At 40.8% G+C, this 14,941-nt stretch overlaps 1 protein-coding gene across 1 annotated transcript in view; it reads left to right on the top strand.

The window, feature by feature from the left end:
* The window catches only part of PCMTD1 (protein-L-isoaspartate (D-aspartate) O-methyltransferase domain containing 1), a 44,397-nt gene that overhangs the window by 4,953 nt on the left and 24,503 nt on the right, over positions 1-14,941 (top strand). Inside the window, exon 2 of the mRNA XM_070392315.1 lies at positions 11,793-12,225. Coding sequence (XP_070248416.1) covers positions 11,919-12,225 — 307 coding nt within the window. The 5' untranslated portion in view covers positions 11,793-11,918. The remainder of the gene's footprint in view (positions 1-11,792; positions 12,226-14,941) is intronic.

Here is a 14,941-nt window from a genome sequence, read left to right as displayed (position 1 = left end):
GATGTGACTCCGTTGGTTGGAGCATCCCCCCATACACCAAAAGGTGGTGGGTTTGATTCCTCCACAGGGCGAATCTCCCCCCCCCCCCCCCTTCCCCTCTCTGCCTCTCTTCCACCCCTTCCCTTCCTCTCTCTAAAATCAATAAAAAATAATTTAAAAACAACAACAAACAAATAAAGCTAAGCAATTTCTTCCTTCAGCAAACCTCCCCCATCCATATCTATTCCTCATAGGTTGCTTGGGTAATGGTTTTTTAACTGTGGTGTGAATCCTTTCATACTTTTATACATGAACAAAAATAATAGATGTTAAGGATGTTAAAAGTCAGAATTCCATGGAATAAGGAAAAGGTGATGATGTGATACAGGGGTAGATAGTGAATGCTCTCTGATTCCTTCAGACTAGGTGCTATGAATAAGAGTATTATTTCAAGTGTAACAGCTACTTAGGTTCTGTACCTTGTCTATCAGGTTACTCCTAGCAAAGTCATTTCAGGTTTACCAAGTTGTGCTTTTTTAAGTAGCATATGATATCTTTTCTTAGTCATTTTTCAATCAGTCTGTTCTATATGTGGGATTTGAGTGTTTTTTGATAGGCATAAAAAAATCGTTTTTAGATATTTGAGAGATATGTCATTTCTTTTTATGCTGGTACCATATATGTTGCCTAGACCCACATAGTTTAGATATTTTTTACACTAGTTTATTTGCACTGACTCATTTCCGAGCACCTTTGATTCACTTTTGGTTGCTTATACAGACTTACTAATATTCTTTCTACAAATGATCCTTCTAAGAATAGCCAATGAATAAAGTAAAATTATATTTCTATTGATATAAATCCTATTGACTTCTGACCACAATTTTACCTGGGTTGCAGGTTTAATCCCTAGCCCCAGTCAGATGAATGTGGGAGGCAACCAGTCAATGTATCTCTCTTACATCAATGTTTCTCTCTTTCCCTCCTCCTCCCCTTCCACTCTCTAAAAATCAATGGGAAAAATATCCTCCGGTGAGGATTAGCAACAATAAAAAAATAATGTACTCTTAGTAAATGTAATTTTACTTACACAGTTTGACTATAATTTGAAGAGCAATCTAGTTAACATGAAGTAATTCCTTATGTTATTAAAGACCTTTAGTTCTATGAATTCATTTTAACCAAATTCAAAGTAATTTTTAGACATTTGTCTGAAAATACACTAACCATTTGAGAGGCTAATTTCCTTGAACAAAGACTATTTATGTGAACTGAAGCTCTCCATTGAAATTCTCTCCTCAATGTGCCTGTGTCCTGATCCTTGCCAGGCCTATCATGCAGAAGTTAAGCGCGGCCTGGAGGGTGGTGCTAAGCTATAATTTAAAAAGCTTTTGCACACATTTTGGTTATTCAATTTAAACTTTTCTCCAAATGATATTTATTGACTCAAGGAACCACTAGTGACAAATTAATCCTGTAAACTTAAGGTAAGCCTCCTAGCACTTTAGAGCTTATACATTATGGTGATGATCTTATGATAAAAGTTCATGTTTAAGGACTTCTTAAACTTTCTCTGGCTCATGAGTAAAAATAAGGATAATTATTTGTCCTCATAAATGAATGAAACTATAGTATCAATGTGTACGCAGTCATGCATTTCTCAGGTATCAGACTTAAAATCCTAGTTCTTGTGGTTTCTTATTTCCGATAATGTGAATATTAGTTATAGTGCATGACAGAAGATCTGTGAGTAAGTTTACAATAGCTCTGTGTTATGTGAGAAATCTAGAACAAGTAATTTACTCTTTCTCAGTCTTTTTTTTTTTCCCTTCATTTGACAGAAAATACCACCTGTCCTGTGTAAATACCAGGGTAATTATGAAATTATATGAGTTGATATTAAAATACTTTGAATAATTAAGACTGATAATGTAACTAGGTATTTTGTTTTATGCAGCTTATTTCTTTATTTTGTTTTTTAGATTCAATTATTGATATGTATTTATTGCCATTTTACTGTTCATATTTTCTTAATATATTTTTATTGATTTCAGAGAGGAAGGGTGAGGGAGAGAGAGATGGAAACATCAATGATGAGAGAGGATCATTGATTGGCTGCCTCCCTCACACCCCTCTTGGGGATCAAGCCCAAAACTTGGGCATGTACCCTGATCAGGAATTAAACCTTGACCTCCTGGTTCATAGGTTGACACTCCACCACTGAGCAATACCGGCCAGGCTACTCGTTTTCTATCTTTCTTCTTAAGACCCGTTAACATTTCCTGTAATACTGGTTTGGTGGTGATAAACTCCTTTAGCTTTTTCTTGTCCTTTAGCTCTTTATCTGACCCTCAATTCTAAGTGATAGCTTAGCTGGGTAGAGTAATCTTGGTTGTAGGTCCTTGCTTTTCATCACTTGGAATATTTTTGCCACTCCCTTCTGGCCTGCAAAATTTCTATTGAGAAATCAGCTGACAGTCTTATGTGAGCTCCCTTGTAAGTAACTAACTGCTTTTCTCTTGTTGCTTTTAAGATTCTCTCTTTGTCTAACTTTTTGCATTTTATTTATAATGTATCTCTTTGGGTTCATTTTGTTTGGGACTCTCTGCACTTCCTAGACTTATATGTCTATTTCCTTCACCAAGTTAGGGAAGTTTTCTGTCATTTTCTCAAATAAGTTTTCAATTTCTTGCTCTCTCTCTCCTCCTTCCAGCACCTCCATGATGAGAATGTTGGCACGTTTGAAGTTGTCCAGGGGCTCCTTACACTACCCTCATTTTTTTGAATTCCTGTTTCTTTTTACTGTCTGATTGGGTGGTTTTTGCTTCCTTACATTCCAAATCACTGATTTGAGTCTCAGCTTTATCTACTCTACTGTTTAGTCCCTGTACTGTAGTCTTCATTTCAGTTAGTGTATCCTTCATTTCTGACTGGTTCTCTTTTATGGTTTCCATGTCCTTTTTTATGCTGTTGAAGTTCTCACTAAGTTCATTTAACATTTTTGTAACCAGTATTTTGAACTTTGCTTCTAGGAGATTGCTTGTCTCTATTTTGTTTAGTTCTTGTTTTGGAGTTTTGTTCTGTTCTTTCATTTATGACATGTTTCTTTGTCTTCACATTTTGGCAGTCTCCCTGTGTTTGTTTCTCTGTATCAGGTAGAGCTGCTACATTTCCAAGGCTTGGTAGAGTGTCCTGATGTAGTAGGTGTCCTCCCCAATCTCCCAATCTGGGCGCTTGAGGCAAGGACTTACTTCACCAGGACTCTGGTGCCCACTGGGTTCACCCTTCGAGGGTATCACTTGTGGGGGTGGTTCGGTGGTGGTTTGCATTGGTTTGAAGTTGTTCACCGGGTGTGCTGGCTCTGGGGTCTCCCAGGAGGTGCTGGCTTTGTTCTTCCCTGGGCCCCCTGGCATAAGCTACGGAGTGATCTGCAGATGCCTACTGCTTGTGTTGGCTGGCTTGGAAGTGCCCAGGGGAGGCCACGCTGTGAACTAAGGCAGGCTGCCACTAGTGCCAGGCCTGGGGCCACTTAGTGAGAGGTGTGGGGCACAATGAGGCCAAATGCTCTGTGTTGGAGAGATTTTAGGAAAACCTGAAGCGTGAGCCAAGACACACCCTTTGCACGGAAAAGACACTGAAAACAGCTTGGGTAGGCCTGAAAGTTGGGTGCTGCAGGACAGACAGGATGAGTCAGGTTGATGGAGTCTCAGATATGGTACCCGCCTGCCAGCTCGGGGGAGTGGGGGAGGCTCATCAAAGGAACAGTGGTCTCTGCCAACACTTCTGACTTGAGGAGGCTGCTCTCTAGCTCTCGCCCTGATGCTGGACAATTCCGTTTCTCCCCGTATGTCTCTGATGCCTTTCAGGCTGCTGCCTGAGCACTGGAGTGAGTCTCAGTAAGTTCATCCATGGACCCTTTACGACAAACTGCCTAGGACTCCAGCAGCTCCTCTGCCTCCTTCGTCCTCAGTCCCCACTTGTTATTACCGCCAGGAGTTATGGCACTTCTCTTCCTGACACTGGAACCTGGTCTGGGGGGCCTGGTGTGGGGCTGGACCTCCGTGCTCCTCAGGGGGGGGTCTCCACAGCTGAGATAACCCTCTTGATTTTTTTCCCCCTAAAATACTCTATTGATTTCCACAGAGAGGAAGGGAGAGGGACAGAGAGCCAGAAACATAGATGAGAGAGAAACACCGATCAGCCACCTCCTGCACACCCCCCACTGGGGATGTGCACGCAACCAAGGCACATGCCCCCGACCGGAATCAAACCCGGGACCCCTGAGTCCGCAGGCCGACACTCCATCCACTGAGCCAAGCCGGCTATGGCAACCGTCTTGATTTTTATCCACCACATGGTGTGCGACCAGCCTGTTCAACATTTCTGTCCCTCCTACCAGTCTCCATGTAGCTTCTGTTAATCCCTAGTTGTAGGACTTCTGTTCAACTAGATTTCCGGCAGCTCTGCATGATGGTGGTTCTGTCGTTTAGCTGTAATTTTGATGTGGTGTTTGGAGGATTCACATATCCTTACCTATGCTGCCATCTTGACTGGAGGTCAGTCTTGGCAGCTGTTGGCGTGTGAGTTGTGAACCGTAGCTTAGCCCATTCTTTCCTTTTCTTTCGTTACTCTATACAGATGACGCTTGAACAAAACAGGTTTGAAGTGAATGGTCCACTTATATGCAGTTGTGTGGGTTTTTTTTTCAGTAAATACATACAGTATTATCAATGTACTTTCTCTTCCTTAAGATTTTTTAATAACATTTTTCTCAGGCTTACTTTATTATAAGAATACTGTATATAATACATATAGCATACAACATATGTGTTGATTGTTATTGGTAAGGCGTCTGGTCAACGGTAAACTATCAGTAGTTAATTTGGGGGGAAGTCAAAGTTATATGTGGATTTTTGACTGGAGCCAGTGGGCTGGGGGTCAGCCCCCTCACCCCTGGGTTGTTCACATGTCAACTGTATTTCTATTTCATCAAATCTGTTTGTCATCATTGAGGAAAATGTTCCCCTCGGTAGTTGCCTTTGCATCCAGTGCAGCCTTGGTTCTCCCTGACTCCCATGACAAGGTCCTTGAAGGATGAGGAATAAAGCCCCTGTGGCCACGCCCTCGCATGGTGTGTTCTCCTGGGTGCCCTAGTCTCTTTCGAGCTTTGTCCTCACCTTTAAGGAGAAAGGAGCAGCAGGGAGCAGTGGGCTGCTTGCCACTGGTTGCTAGGAGGGAAGGAAAGTAAGTCAGCATTTATTCTGTTCTTCTACTCTGTGACATCTGTCTGCCATCTGTTGGCTTCCCACCTCCTTTGACTTGTCTTTAACCTCCTACAAAACCTCCCTGAGCTGCTGGAAAGAGAGTGTCAGATTGAACTGGCCCTTCAGTAGTTCTTCCCTTAAAACAAATACACCAAATCCACACATCTGATTTTCAGAGAGTAGCAAGCAATTTTTGGAACACTTCACATCATTTCAAGTGAGCTTATGTGAATACGCCTTTTGTTTGTCACTCCATTCCAAACACTTACAAGAGAGAAAATGCCAAGCCGTGAAATTGTGTTCTATGAGTAAATATGACAACTTCCTTCTCAGACATAACTGCTTAAGCTTTTGTCCTTTATTCTATTCTGACCCCTTTTCTTGTTCTGGCTTTACCTTTTCTTGTTTTCCTCAGATTATTTATTTTGCTTTTATTGCTTAATGCAGGACTTAACACCCCTAACACTTTTTTCGTTTCTGTTAGAGAAAATGGCAGGAGTGTGGCAGAAAAAAATTTGGCAGAAGTAACAGAAATGCCAACAGGCTATTCCTAGATAACAAACTCAGCTGTATTCAAATGTGAGTGTGACTGATGCTGAAATAAGAGGGAAATCAGAGCTCTGAGGAACCCATGGAATCAGAATTTAGCCTTTTCATTTCCCAGGGTTGGAAATGACAGTCGGGAGAGTTGCCCAGGGCCATACAGCGAAGTTATCAGTGGCAGCAAGGCTAGACCTTGGTCTCTTGGCTTGTTCTTGGTACTTTTCTGTAATGGAGATAGCATTATCACAGAATTCACAAATGGCAAACACTTCCATGACCTAATGCTGTGATGGTTTTTAAAATGATTGTTTGCTTTAGTTTAACAGAAAATGAAATCATTTTCAGGATTGTTGAATTGTCAAAATATTTACTCTAGATTTTAACTTGCAAACTCCTTGTGTACGTTGGTTATATATCAATTCAGACTCCCAGTGTACAGCATCAGGGGACCGGTTACACTATCCTGGTGTGCCTCTGTGGTAGGATATCATACCTCTGGATTTTGGAAGAATTTTTGATGGCATGAAGGGATGCATATAAAGTGAAAGTCTGAAATAATATATATAGTACTAGAGGCCCGATGCATGAAATTCATGCAAGTGTAGGCCTACCTTCCCCTGGCTGCCAGCACCGGCTTCCCTCTGGCACCCGGGACCTGGGCTTCCCTTCGGCACCCGGACCGCCAGCTTCCCTGTGACCACCAGGCAGGCACCTGGGGCCCGGGCTTCCCTCCGGCTGCTGGCTTTGTCCGGAAGGACGTCTGGTCTAATTAGCATATTATGCTTTTATTATTATAGATAATACCCATATTGTGGAAGAAAAGAAACAAACAGGCACATACCAGTACATGCTTGGAAAGTTAACAATGGCTTTGAATGTCAGGATTATGAATAATTTTTATTTATTTTACTTGGTTTTCAAATTTCCTGCACATGTACATACTACTTTAATAATCAAATTAGTGAATATTATGAAAATGTAATTAATTTATAATTTAGTTTCCATGTAATTTTTAGGAATAACATGTATGGTAAAATGACATATCTTTGAAGCTTCATAGTGTAAATTATCTCTTGTTTCTTGATTTTTCTATTATAGACTACTTTATTTGTTACTAAATGTATTTTTATTCCTTAGGAAATTATTCTTCATGTGTCTTTATTGTACTTCTGGTGTGTATGTATACATATAACATACACATACGTATACACATACACATACATATACATATATATTTCCTGTATTTTTACCCTTACTTGTATGTTTTGTCCAAATAATACATGTACACAGTTTAGAAAGTCAAGCCTTGAAGACAAAGTATAATAACATATAACAAAATATAGCTATTTCATAGAGAAGTTACCTCCACATTGCTAAGATGCTTCTACTGTTTTGTTTTGTTTTCATTAATTTTAGATAACATTTACTTTCTGTTTTCGTAGATGAGGTGTTAACTCCCATTCCCTTTATTTACCTTTCCTCTATTTTATTTTTTATCCTCACCTGAGGATATGTTTGTAAAAACTGATTTTAGAGAAGGAGGGAGGGAAAGAGAGAGAAACATCCATATCAGTGAGAAGCATGGATCATAGGTACCGCGAGGAAGCTCCAACCAAAGGAGCCACCAGGCCAGGGCCCTCCTCTCTTTCCTCCCAGTGTGGTGAAAGGGCCATTCGAATGTAAAGCAATCGCTTTTTCAGGATTATGACTATGTAAACCCCCCAACCCCAGATTAAATAATGTATTATAATTATATTCCCTTTATTTTTCAGTTTTGATTTTTGTTAACATCTTATTTTAAGATTAATCATACAGTATGCCTCTCATTCTCTAAAAGCCTTCCCTGGCTCCTGTTGTCTGCAGGTTGAAGTCCAAGTTCAGTGCATGTGAGGCTGTGAGCTTACCTGGCTCCTCCGCTTCAATCTTCCGGCCTCGCAACCACTGCTTTCTGTCTCTTTGCTTCACCTCTGCAGTCCTATTTGTAGGGTCTTGAATGGGCATATTTCCTCTTGCCTCCATGTCTTTCTACGTCCTTGAACACTTCCTTCTGTGCTTACCAAGGCTTCATTTTCTCTAGAAAAGTCTTTCAGTCCTTTCATTCCCACTCCCACCTCCCACATGTTTGGACTAGGTACCCCTTAACAGCCTTGTACAATTCTACCACGGCTCTACTCATCCTGTTTTGTAATTATTTATGCTAACTGTTCTCAGATGTGGCGTAGGGTCTCTGAGGCCTCCTGAAATAAAAGAGACCAAGGACTGGGTTTTTCGACTGTAACATCAGAAAACAACGAATGTTTTGCAGAACATTAGGGCTTGTGAGGAAAGTAGCCTTGGGACTTACACTCAAAACCTGTGCAAGTGTGTAACCCAGTGGTTCTCAACCTTCCGAATGCCGCGACCCTTTAATACAGTTCCTCATGTTGTGGTGACCCCCAATTTCATTGTTACAAATTGAACATAATTAAAGCATAGTGATTAATCACAAAAGCAATATGTAATTATATGTGTTTTCCAATGGTCTTAGGTGACCCCTGTGAAAGGGTCGTTCGACCCCCAAAGGGGTCGCGACCCACAGGTTGAGAACCACTGGTGTAACCAGTTTAGCAGCTAAAACAGTAGCAATCATAAATGAAACTTTTAGCACAGCTAAATCTTTCCTGGGGTTTAAGACATGGAAGCCTTAAACCCTAGGGCTCATCTTTCCCATATGAGATTTAGGCCCTGGAATAGTTTGCCTATGGGTATCATTTTTATCAAAATTTTAAAATCTGAACCTGGATATAGCCTTTATTAGTCTGTTTTAATTCTTAGCTATTTTTTCCGTCTGCATTTATAGCTTCTCTAGATCACTTGTACTGTACCAGCATCTAATTGCCATATCTGTCATCTGTCTATCTATCTATCTGTCTCTACATACATAATTTTCAGGCTAAGGTATCTCTCTAATAGTGGAAGCTTATACCTTCCTGTCACTTCCAACACATGAACATGTATTGTAAGCCACCACAACTTCCTCATTATCTCCACATCATTACCCTATATACTAAATATGTGAGCAAATTTGTGTTAAAGAAACCTGGCATTGTAGTTGATTGTACCTCCTGTTCCAGGAAGCCTTTCCTGACCGCCTCCCTCCTGCATATCCTTACGGCTTTCTGTGCAGATCTGTTTGTCTTTCCTACTCGGCTAGCGAGAAAGAAGTCCAGGAAAACTGGTTTCACCGTTTGGCACTGCTTCTTGTTGACAAGGTGATTTTCTTTTCCAGCCTTCTGAGTGCCTGGTCTCAGGTCTGTTATAGTAGGTTTGAAACCCAGATGACACTGCACTTTCTGCATTGGAAATGTAATTCCCTCCTTTGTTAATATCTGTGACTGACCACGCTCTGTTGCCCATAGTAGATGTTCTTAAATTAGAGTAGACTCATGGATCTCTAAGAACTCAGGAGCGTTCTGAAAGTATATGCAAAACTTTTGATTTGCTTATCTTTTATTAGAGAGAGGGGATATAATATAATCAGACTCTAGAAAGGATCCAGCCCCTTCCCCCCAAAAATACCACTTGCCCATAGGAGAAAGGTCTTAAGGTGCTGAATAGTACCCAAATGCTTATAATTTCTCAGAAATACATCTGCTCTCTTGCTTTAAATACCAGTTGCTTCCTCAGCCCATCATTTTATTAATCTTTTAAAAGTATTACATGAATCATGCCTTTAAGGAAGCTTTCCTTGATTCCTGGATTCGGTTTCTGCTTTGGGTTTCTCTGGGCTCCTGTAGCAATGGTCACATGCATTGTAGCGTAGCACTCCATACCTTTACAGATGGTTTCTCACTTGAAAATGGGCATGTGAGTTTCTTCCTTATAGGCTTAGTACAATATCTGTCAGCAAATGGTAGTAGTTCTTGTTTGCTTTATTCTTCCTCTTGCCTTTCTCACCAAGAGTGTGAGCCTCTGTATTGTAAAGTCAGTGTTTTTTGCTTTGCTGTGATAATTTTGGATAGATTAGCGTTCAGGAGTTCAGTAGAACCTGAGAAAGATCGAGTCATTCTTCCGCCCTAGAACCAAACAAGGGGGATACTTTTTCAAACTAGTAAATTATGGCCCTGGCCAGTGTGGCTCAATTGGTTGGAGCATCATCCCATGTCCCGAAGGGTCGAGGGTTCGATTCCCAAGGTCAGGGCACAAGCCCAGGTTGTGGGTTTGACCCTCAGTTGGGGCGTGTGCAGAAGCAGCCAATCGATGTTTCTCGCATCGATGTTTCTCTCTCTTCCTCCGTCCCTCGCCCTTCATCTCTTTCTAGAATCATATCCCAGATCCTAGGGGGAGGATTAAAAAAAAGAAAACTAGTAAAATTATGGCATTTCCAGTAGAGCCATTTGTTTAATGTCTGTGCATAGTCAGAATTATAAAATCCTCATAAAATCTCAGACACGTGCCACACTGGAGACTGATAGGAATCAATCTATTGTAGATGCTTTTTCTTTCATCTTGGGAAGACATTCATTCTCTGAGTACCAGATGGAAAAGTTAATGCTTAGAGGCCCTGACGGTAAAAAATCTTTAACTGCCAGAATGGCACTCAGTGACTTGATCTGCTTGAGTTACAAAAGACCCCTTGAAGGAACAGCAGATTGGCGCCTCCCATTGCACTGTATGCCACGAAATAACACTCGTGGAGGAGAATGGGGCTGTAAGCCCTTGTGCTTTTAAAATGATTTCTTTCTTTGATTTTTGGGGGCATTGAAGTCAGCCAAGTTTGTGTGAGTCAGAATAAGTTAAATAGGAATGTGATGCGAATTCACAGCATTTCCTCTACTCAGAAAGTTCAGGAGATCATAAAAGACAAGGGAGGCCACAGACAGACATGGGCAGGCTCTGGTAAGGAGGCTGGCTCCCCAGGAGGGTTGGAGCGCCTGTACCAGGGGTCTGAGGATCCTCATGAGGTTCGAGACCTGATTGCTTTTCTTCTCTCAAGTCGAGAGTCAGGGTTGGCTTTGCCACAGTTGGCTGACATGACTCTTGTTTGGCCATGGGTATTTCATTCTCACTCCCCTCTCCTGGTTTATTAGTTCAGAAATTGATACGTGAATGTGGTTATCAGCTATAGTTGAATGAAGCTTAAATTGTGTATTCAGTAATATGTATTGACAGTTTTATTTCATCAAGATGCAGCTATGTTTCACTCAAAGATACCAAGTGTGACTTATTAAACAAGTTCATTTTGTGTGTGTGTGTGTGTATGTAAAATGTACTAGTGCTTAAACTATCAAGGTTGTTAATAAAATTTCTTACCTTATTTATCATGACAACATTTACCAGACAAAACACCTTTTTATACACATACATACACACTTGAAAAATGTGGATCATATTTTGTTTGTAAGTCGTGTTTGGGTACTATATTATCATTTATGTTATCATTATGAATTTATGTGGTACATTTGGGAATTGTTAGCAGATTTTTAAGTTTAGGGTTTTAAATGAATCAAGTAGTCCATGCATAGACTCACAATCCTCTAAAGGGGGCCGCATGGGCTGGTGAATAAAAGCGTGGTTTCTGGAGTCTGAAAGACCTGGGACTATGCCCAGCAGTGTCTCCCAGATAGAGCAGCACTGTCTACTATGGCAGCTACTGGCCACATGTAGCTATTAAGCACTTCAAATGTGGTTCGTATGACTGCCTGAATTTAAATTGCATTTAACTTTAATTAATTTAGGTCTAGGTAGCCACATGTGACTGGTGGCTACCGTATTAGGTCTCATGGTATGAGGTGACTTAACTTTGCTGTGTTCCAAACTTCCCATCTGTTCAGATGAGGTCATACTTAAACTACCTTTTGTAGTTGTAAGAATAAGTACATGAATGTATTTAAGGAGCTTTACACTATACCGGGAATAGAATATGTCCTTGAGAAATGATAGTGATAATGATTACATATTTAATAAACTGGACTTACTTTCCTTTTGAGCATTAATTTAAACCTGTTTATTTTTATTCCCTTTCAGGATTAATTTATTTTTGGAAATCAAGTGCAATATTAAGAGGAAAACAAACTGTACTGCACATTATTGGAAGCCATTTCTGCTAATTTTATTACATTTTAAAATTTATGATTTGATTTGAATACTATCATGGGAGGAGCAGTGAGTGCTGGGGAAGATAACGATGACTTAATTGATAACTTAAAAGAAGCTCAGTATATCCGCACGGAAAGAGTGGAGCAAGCCTTCAGAGCAATTGATCGCGGAGATTACTATTTGGAAGGCTACAGAGACAATGCTTACAAAGACTTAGCCTGGAAGCACGGGAACATACACTTGTCAGCACCTTGCATTTATTCTGAAGTTATGGAAGCATTGAAACTTCAACCAGGATTGTCTTTTCTTAACCTGGGAAGTGGAACCGGATATTTAAGTACAATGGTGGGCTTAATTTTAGGTAATTTTATTTTTGTAAAATTCTTTTTTTAAAAAGTAAGCTAAGTTTGTATTACTGTTTATGATTTTCGGGTTTGTAACTTTGTTTGTATTCAGTATATGTTTGAATACTTCAGGTACTTATCTACCTTCAGTGGAAGCACAAAGTAATAGTGATTTTTTCTTAGTCTCAGCCTTGGCTCTAATTGTTGGCTTCTGCATTTAGTCCTAGACTTCAAGAGCTCTTGGGATTGTTTTCCAACCCCCGGTCATTGTCTGTACTTAAAACTGAACAGTTGGTAGGCAGGAGACTGAGGAGTATAATGTAATTTATTTCAGGTAAAGTGTTCTGACTGCGGGCATAGAGTTTGATAGTTATCAATGTCCCATTTTAAAGGGAATGGTGCCAGGTTTTTTTTTTAAAGATACAGGAGTATATGGGATACAGAGGATGTGGCACTGGCAGGCAAAGCAAAGGCTTGGAAATAAACCACAGAAGAGAGAAGTACATGCCATTAAGGTTTCAGCATAACTTAAGTAATGGCCTGTTCTGCCAGGTGTTATTTCTGGTATGAGTATACAGCAGCGATCAAAAGGGACAGATAGCTCTGTCTGGGAGAAGTTTTATTGGGTGCTTACTACGAGGGCGAGGCATTGATTTCCATGTGTATAGGAGAGTTAAACTGAAGCACAGACGTTAAATATCTTGCCTGAAGTCCCATAGCTAGGAAGTGACAGATGGAAAATATGGAATGTGGTGGAAAAAGCATGGCTAGAAGAAAATCTATAAGGACATTATGATGTTGGATGGAGAATGAACAACCATGAATTTTGCTAAGCCACTTAGTATTTACTTAGTGCTGCTGTGTGGCAAGAATTAGGTGGAGCATGAAGGCCCATAACATAGCCTCTTGCCCTTGAATTCACATGTGGGGGGAGGGGAGATGGGGGGGGGGGGCAAAACACTTCTCATCCAATGGGATACGTGCTGTAGTTGAGGTATACTGTATGCCCAAGTAATAGGAATAAGACCGGTTTAAAATTTGCTCTAAAGTGATGGGGAATCATTGAAAGATTTTGAATAGAGAATCTCTGATTATACTTTAGCAGGGGTGAGGCCCTTGAAATCATTTGGTCTGACCCTGCCAAGGCATCAGGGGTGAGTTAATTAAATGTTTGACAAAATATAGCAGGCTGATTTTTAAGTTGAAAACTTTGTATGGCCCATGAATAATGATATAAATAATCCAAATGGCCCTGGGCGGAGAAAAGGTTCCCACCCCTGCCTGCTAGGGTAACTAGGTCCCAGTATGCTGGGACAGTCCTTGTTCATCCCTGTGGTCCTGGCATTATCAATAATGTTCTTTTCTTTCCCAAAGTATCCCATTTTGAGCAATAAATTGTGTGGTCACATATGACATTTAAGGCATTGTTAGTCCTGAAATTTTCCTTTCCTACACACTGACTAGCTCCTTCGTTTCTTTTTTTTTTTTCTTTAGGGTTAGGGTTAGGGTTAGGGTTAGGGTTAGCGTTATGGCTCTTCCCAGGATAGGGTTAGGGTTAGGGTTAGGGTTAGGGTTATGGCTCTTCCCAGGATAGGGTTAGGGTTAGGGTTAGGGTTAGGGTTATGGCTCTTCCCAGGATAGGGTTAGGGTTAGGGTTAGGGTTAGGGTTTCGCTCCTTCGTTTCTTAATCATGGAACCTGCAATCTATTTCATTAAAAAAAATAGAGCATTTTTCTCCCACAATTGAGTTTTTGATAAATAATAATTCCTCAGAAATGTAGCAAATAATTAAGTTTTACCAAGACAGAAATTTAGCAGCTTACATGTGCATTTGGTTCTCAGGCTGCCCTGAGACAGGAGTTTCTCTGCAGGTTGGGAACCTCACACATCTATCACTTGTATCACTAGTGCCTCTTCGACAAAGGAATCTCTAGGCTTTGAGACAGTCTCCAAACCAAAGCAAGTTAGTGGGGAGCGCAGGTAGAGTTTCTTTTCAAAAGCTACCTTTGAGTCAGTGCATTTCTTGACTAGTTCTGGTACTTTAGACTGGAGCCCAGGCCTCATACCATGTCTTGCCAGCCTCAGAGCACCTGTTTATCCTGTCTTCCACTTCTCCAACCCTGTTGACTGGTTCCTGCTGAAGGTCAGTCTAGCCCAGCGGTTCTCAACCTGTGGGTCACGACCCCTTTGGCGGCCGAACGACCCTTTCACAGGGGTTGCCTAAGACCATCCTGCATATCAGATATTTACATTACGATTCATAACAGTAGCAACATTATAGTTACGAAGTAGCAACAAAAATAATTTTATGGTTGGGGGTCACCACAACATGAGGAACTGTATTTAAAGGGCCAAAAGGTTGAGAACCACTAGTCTAGCCAAAGGCCTGGCTGGGGGGAGAGGGTAGTATTTAGTAACCCTGCTAGCAGGGAGGTGGCCCTCTTAAATTCCATTTCTTAGTCCCAGTCTCCCAAGAGATTAGATACCTGTGGCCAGATGCATTTGTAGGGTAACCTCACACTTCATTGTATCTTGAATGTCTTTTAATCCATACCAGAGACCAGTGTGGGGAGACAGACTCTTGTGTAAATGAGCCACAATGCACTCGATGTTTTCCTCCTGTTACAAGTCTCCAGGGAGTCAAGAGTCTTTAGTTACATGTATGACTATAGTTACTAGATAATCTAAGATTTACTGTGTGTGATCCTGCACAGTTAAGACCAAGATATAGTT

Source organism: Myotis yumanensis, unplaced genomic scaffold (assembly GCF_028538775.1).
Source record: "Myotis yumanensis isolate MYYU_CA2020_CCGP unplaced genomic scaffold, mMyoYum1.0.hap1 SCAF_15, whole genome shotgun sequence".
NCBI lineage: Eukaryota > Metazoa > Chordata > Mammalia > Chiroptera > Vespertilionidae > Myotis > Myotis yumanensis.
This window is presented reverse-complemented; position numbering and strand designations above follow the sequence as displayed.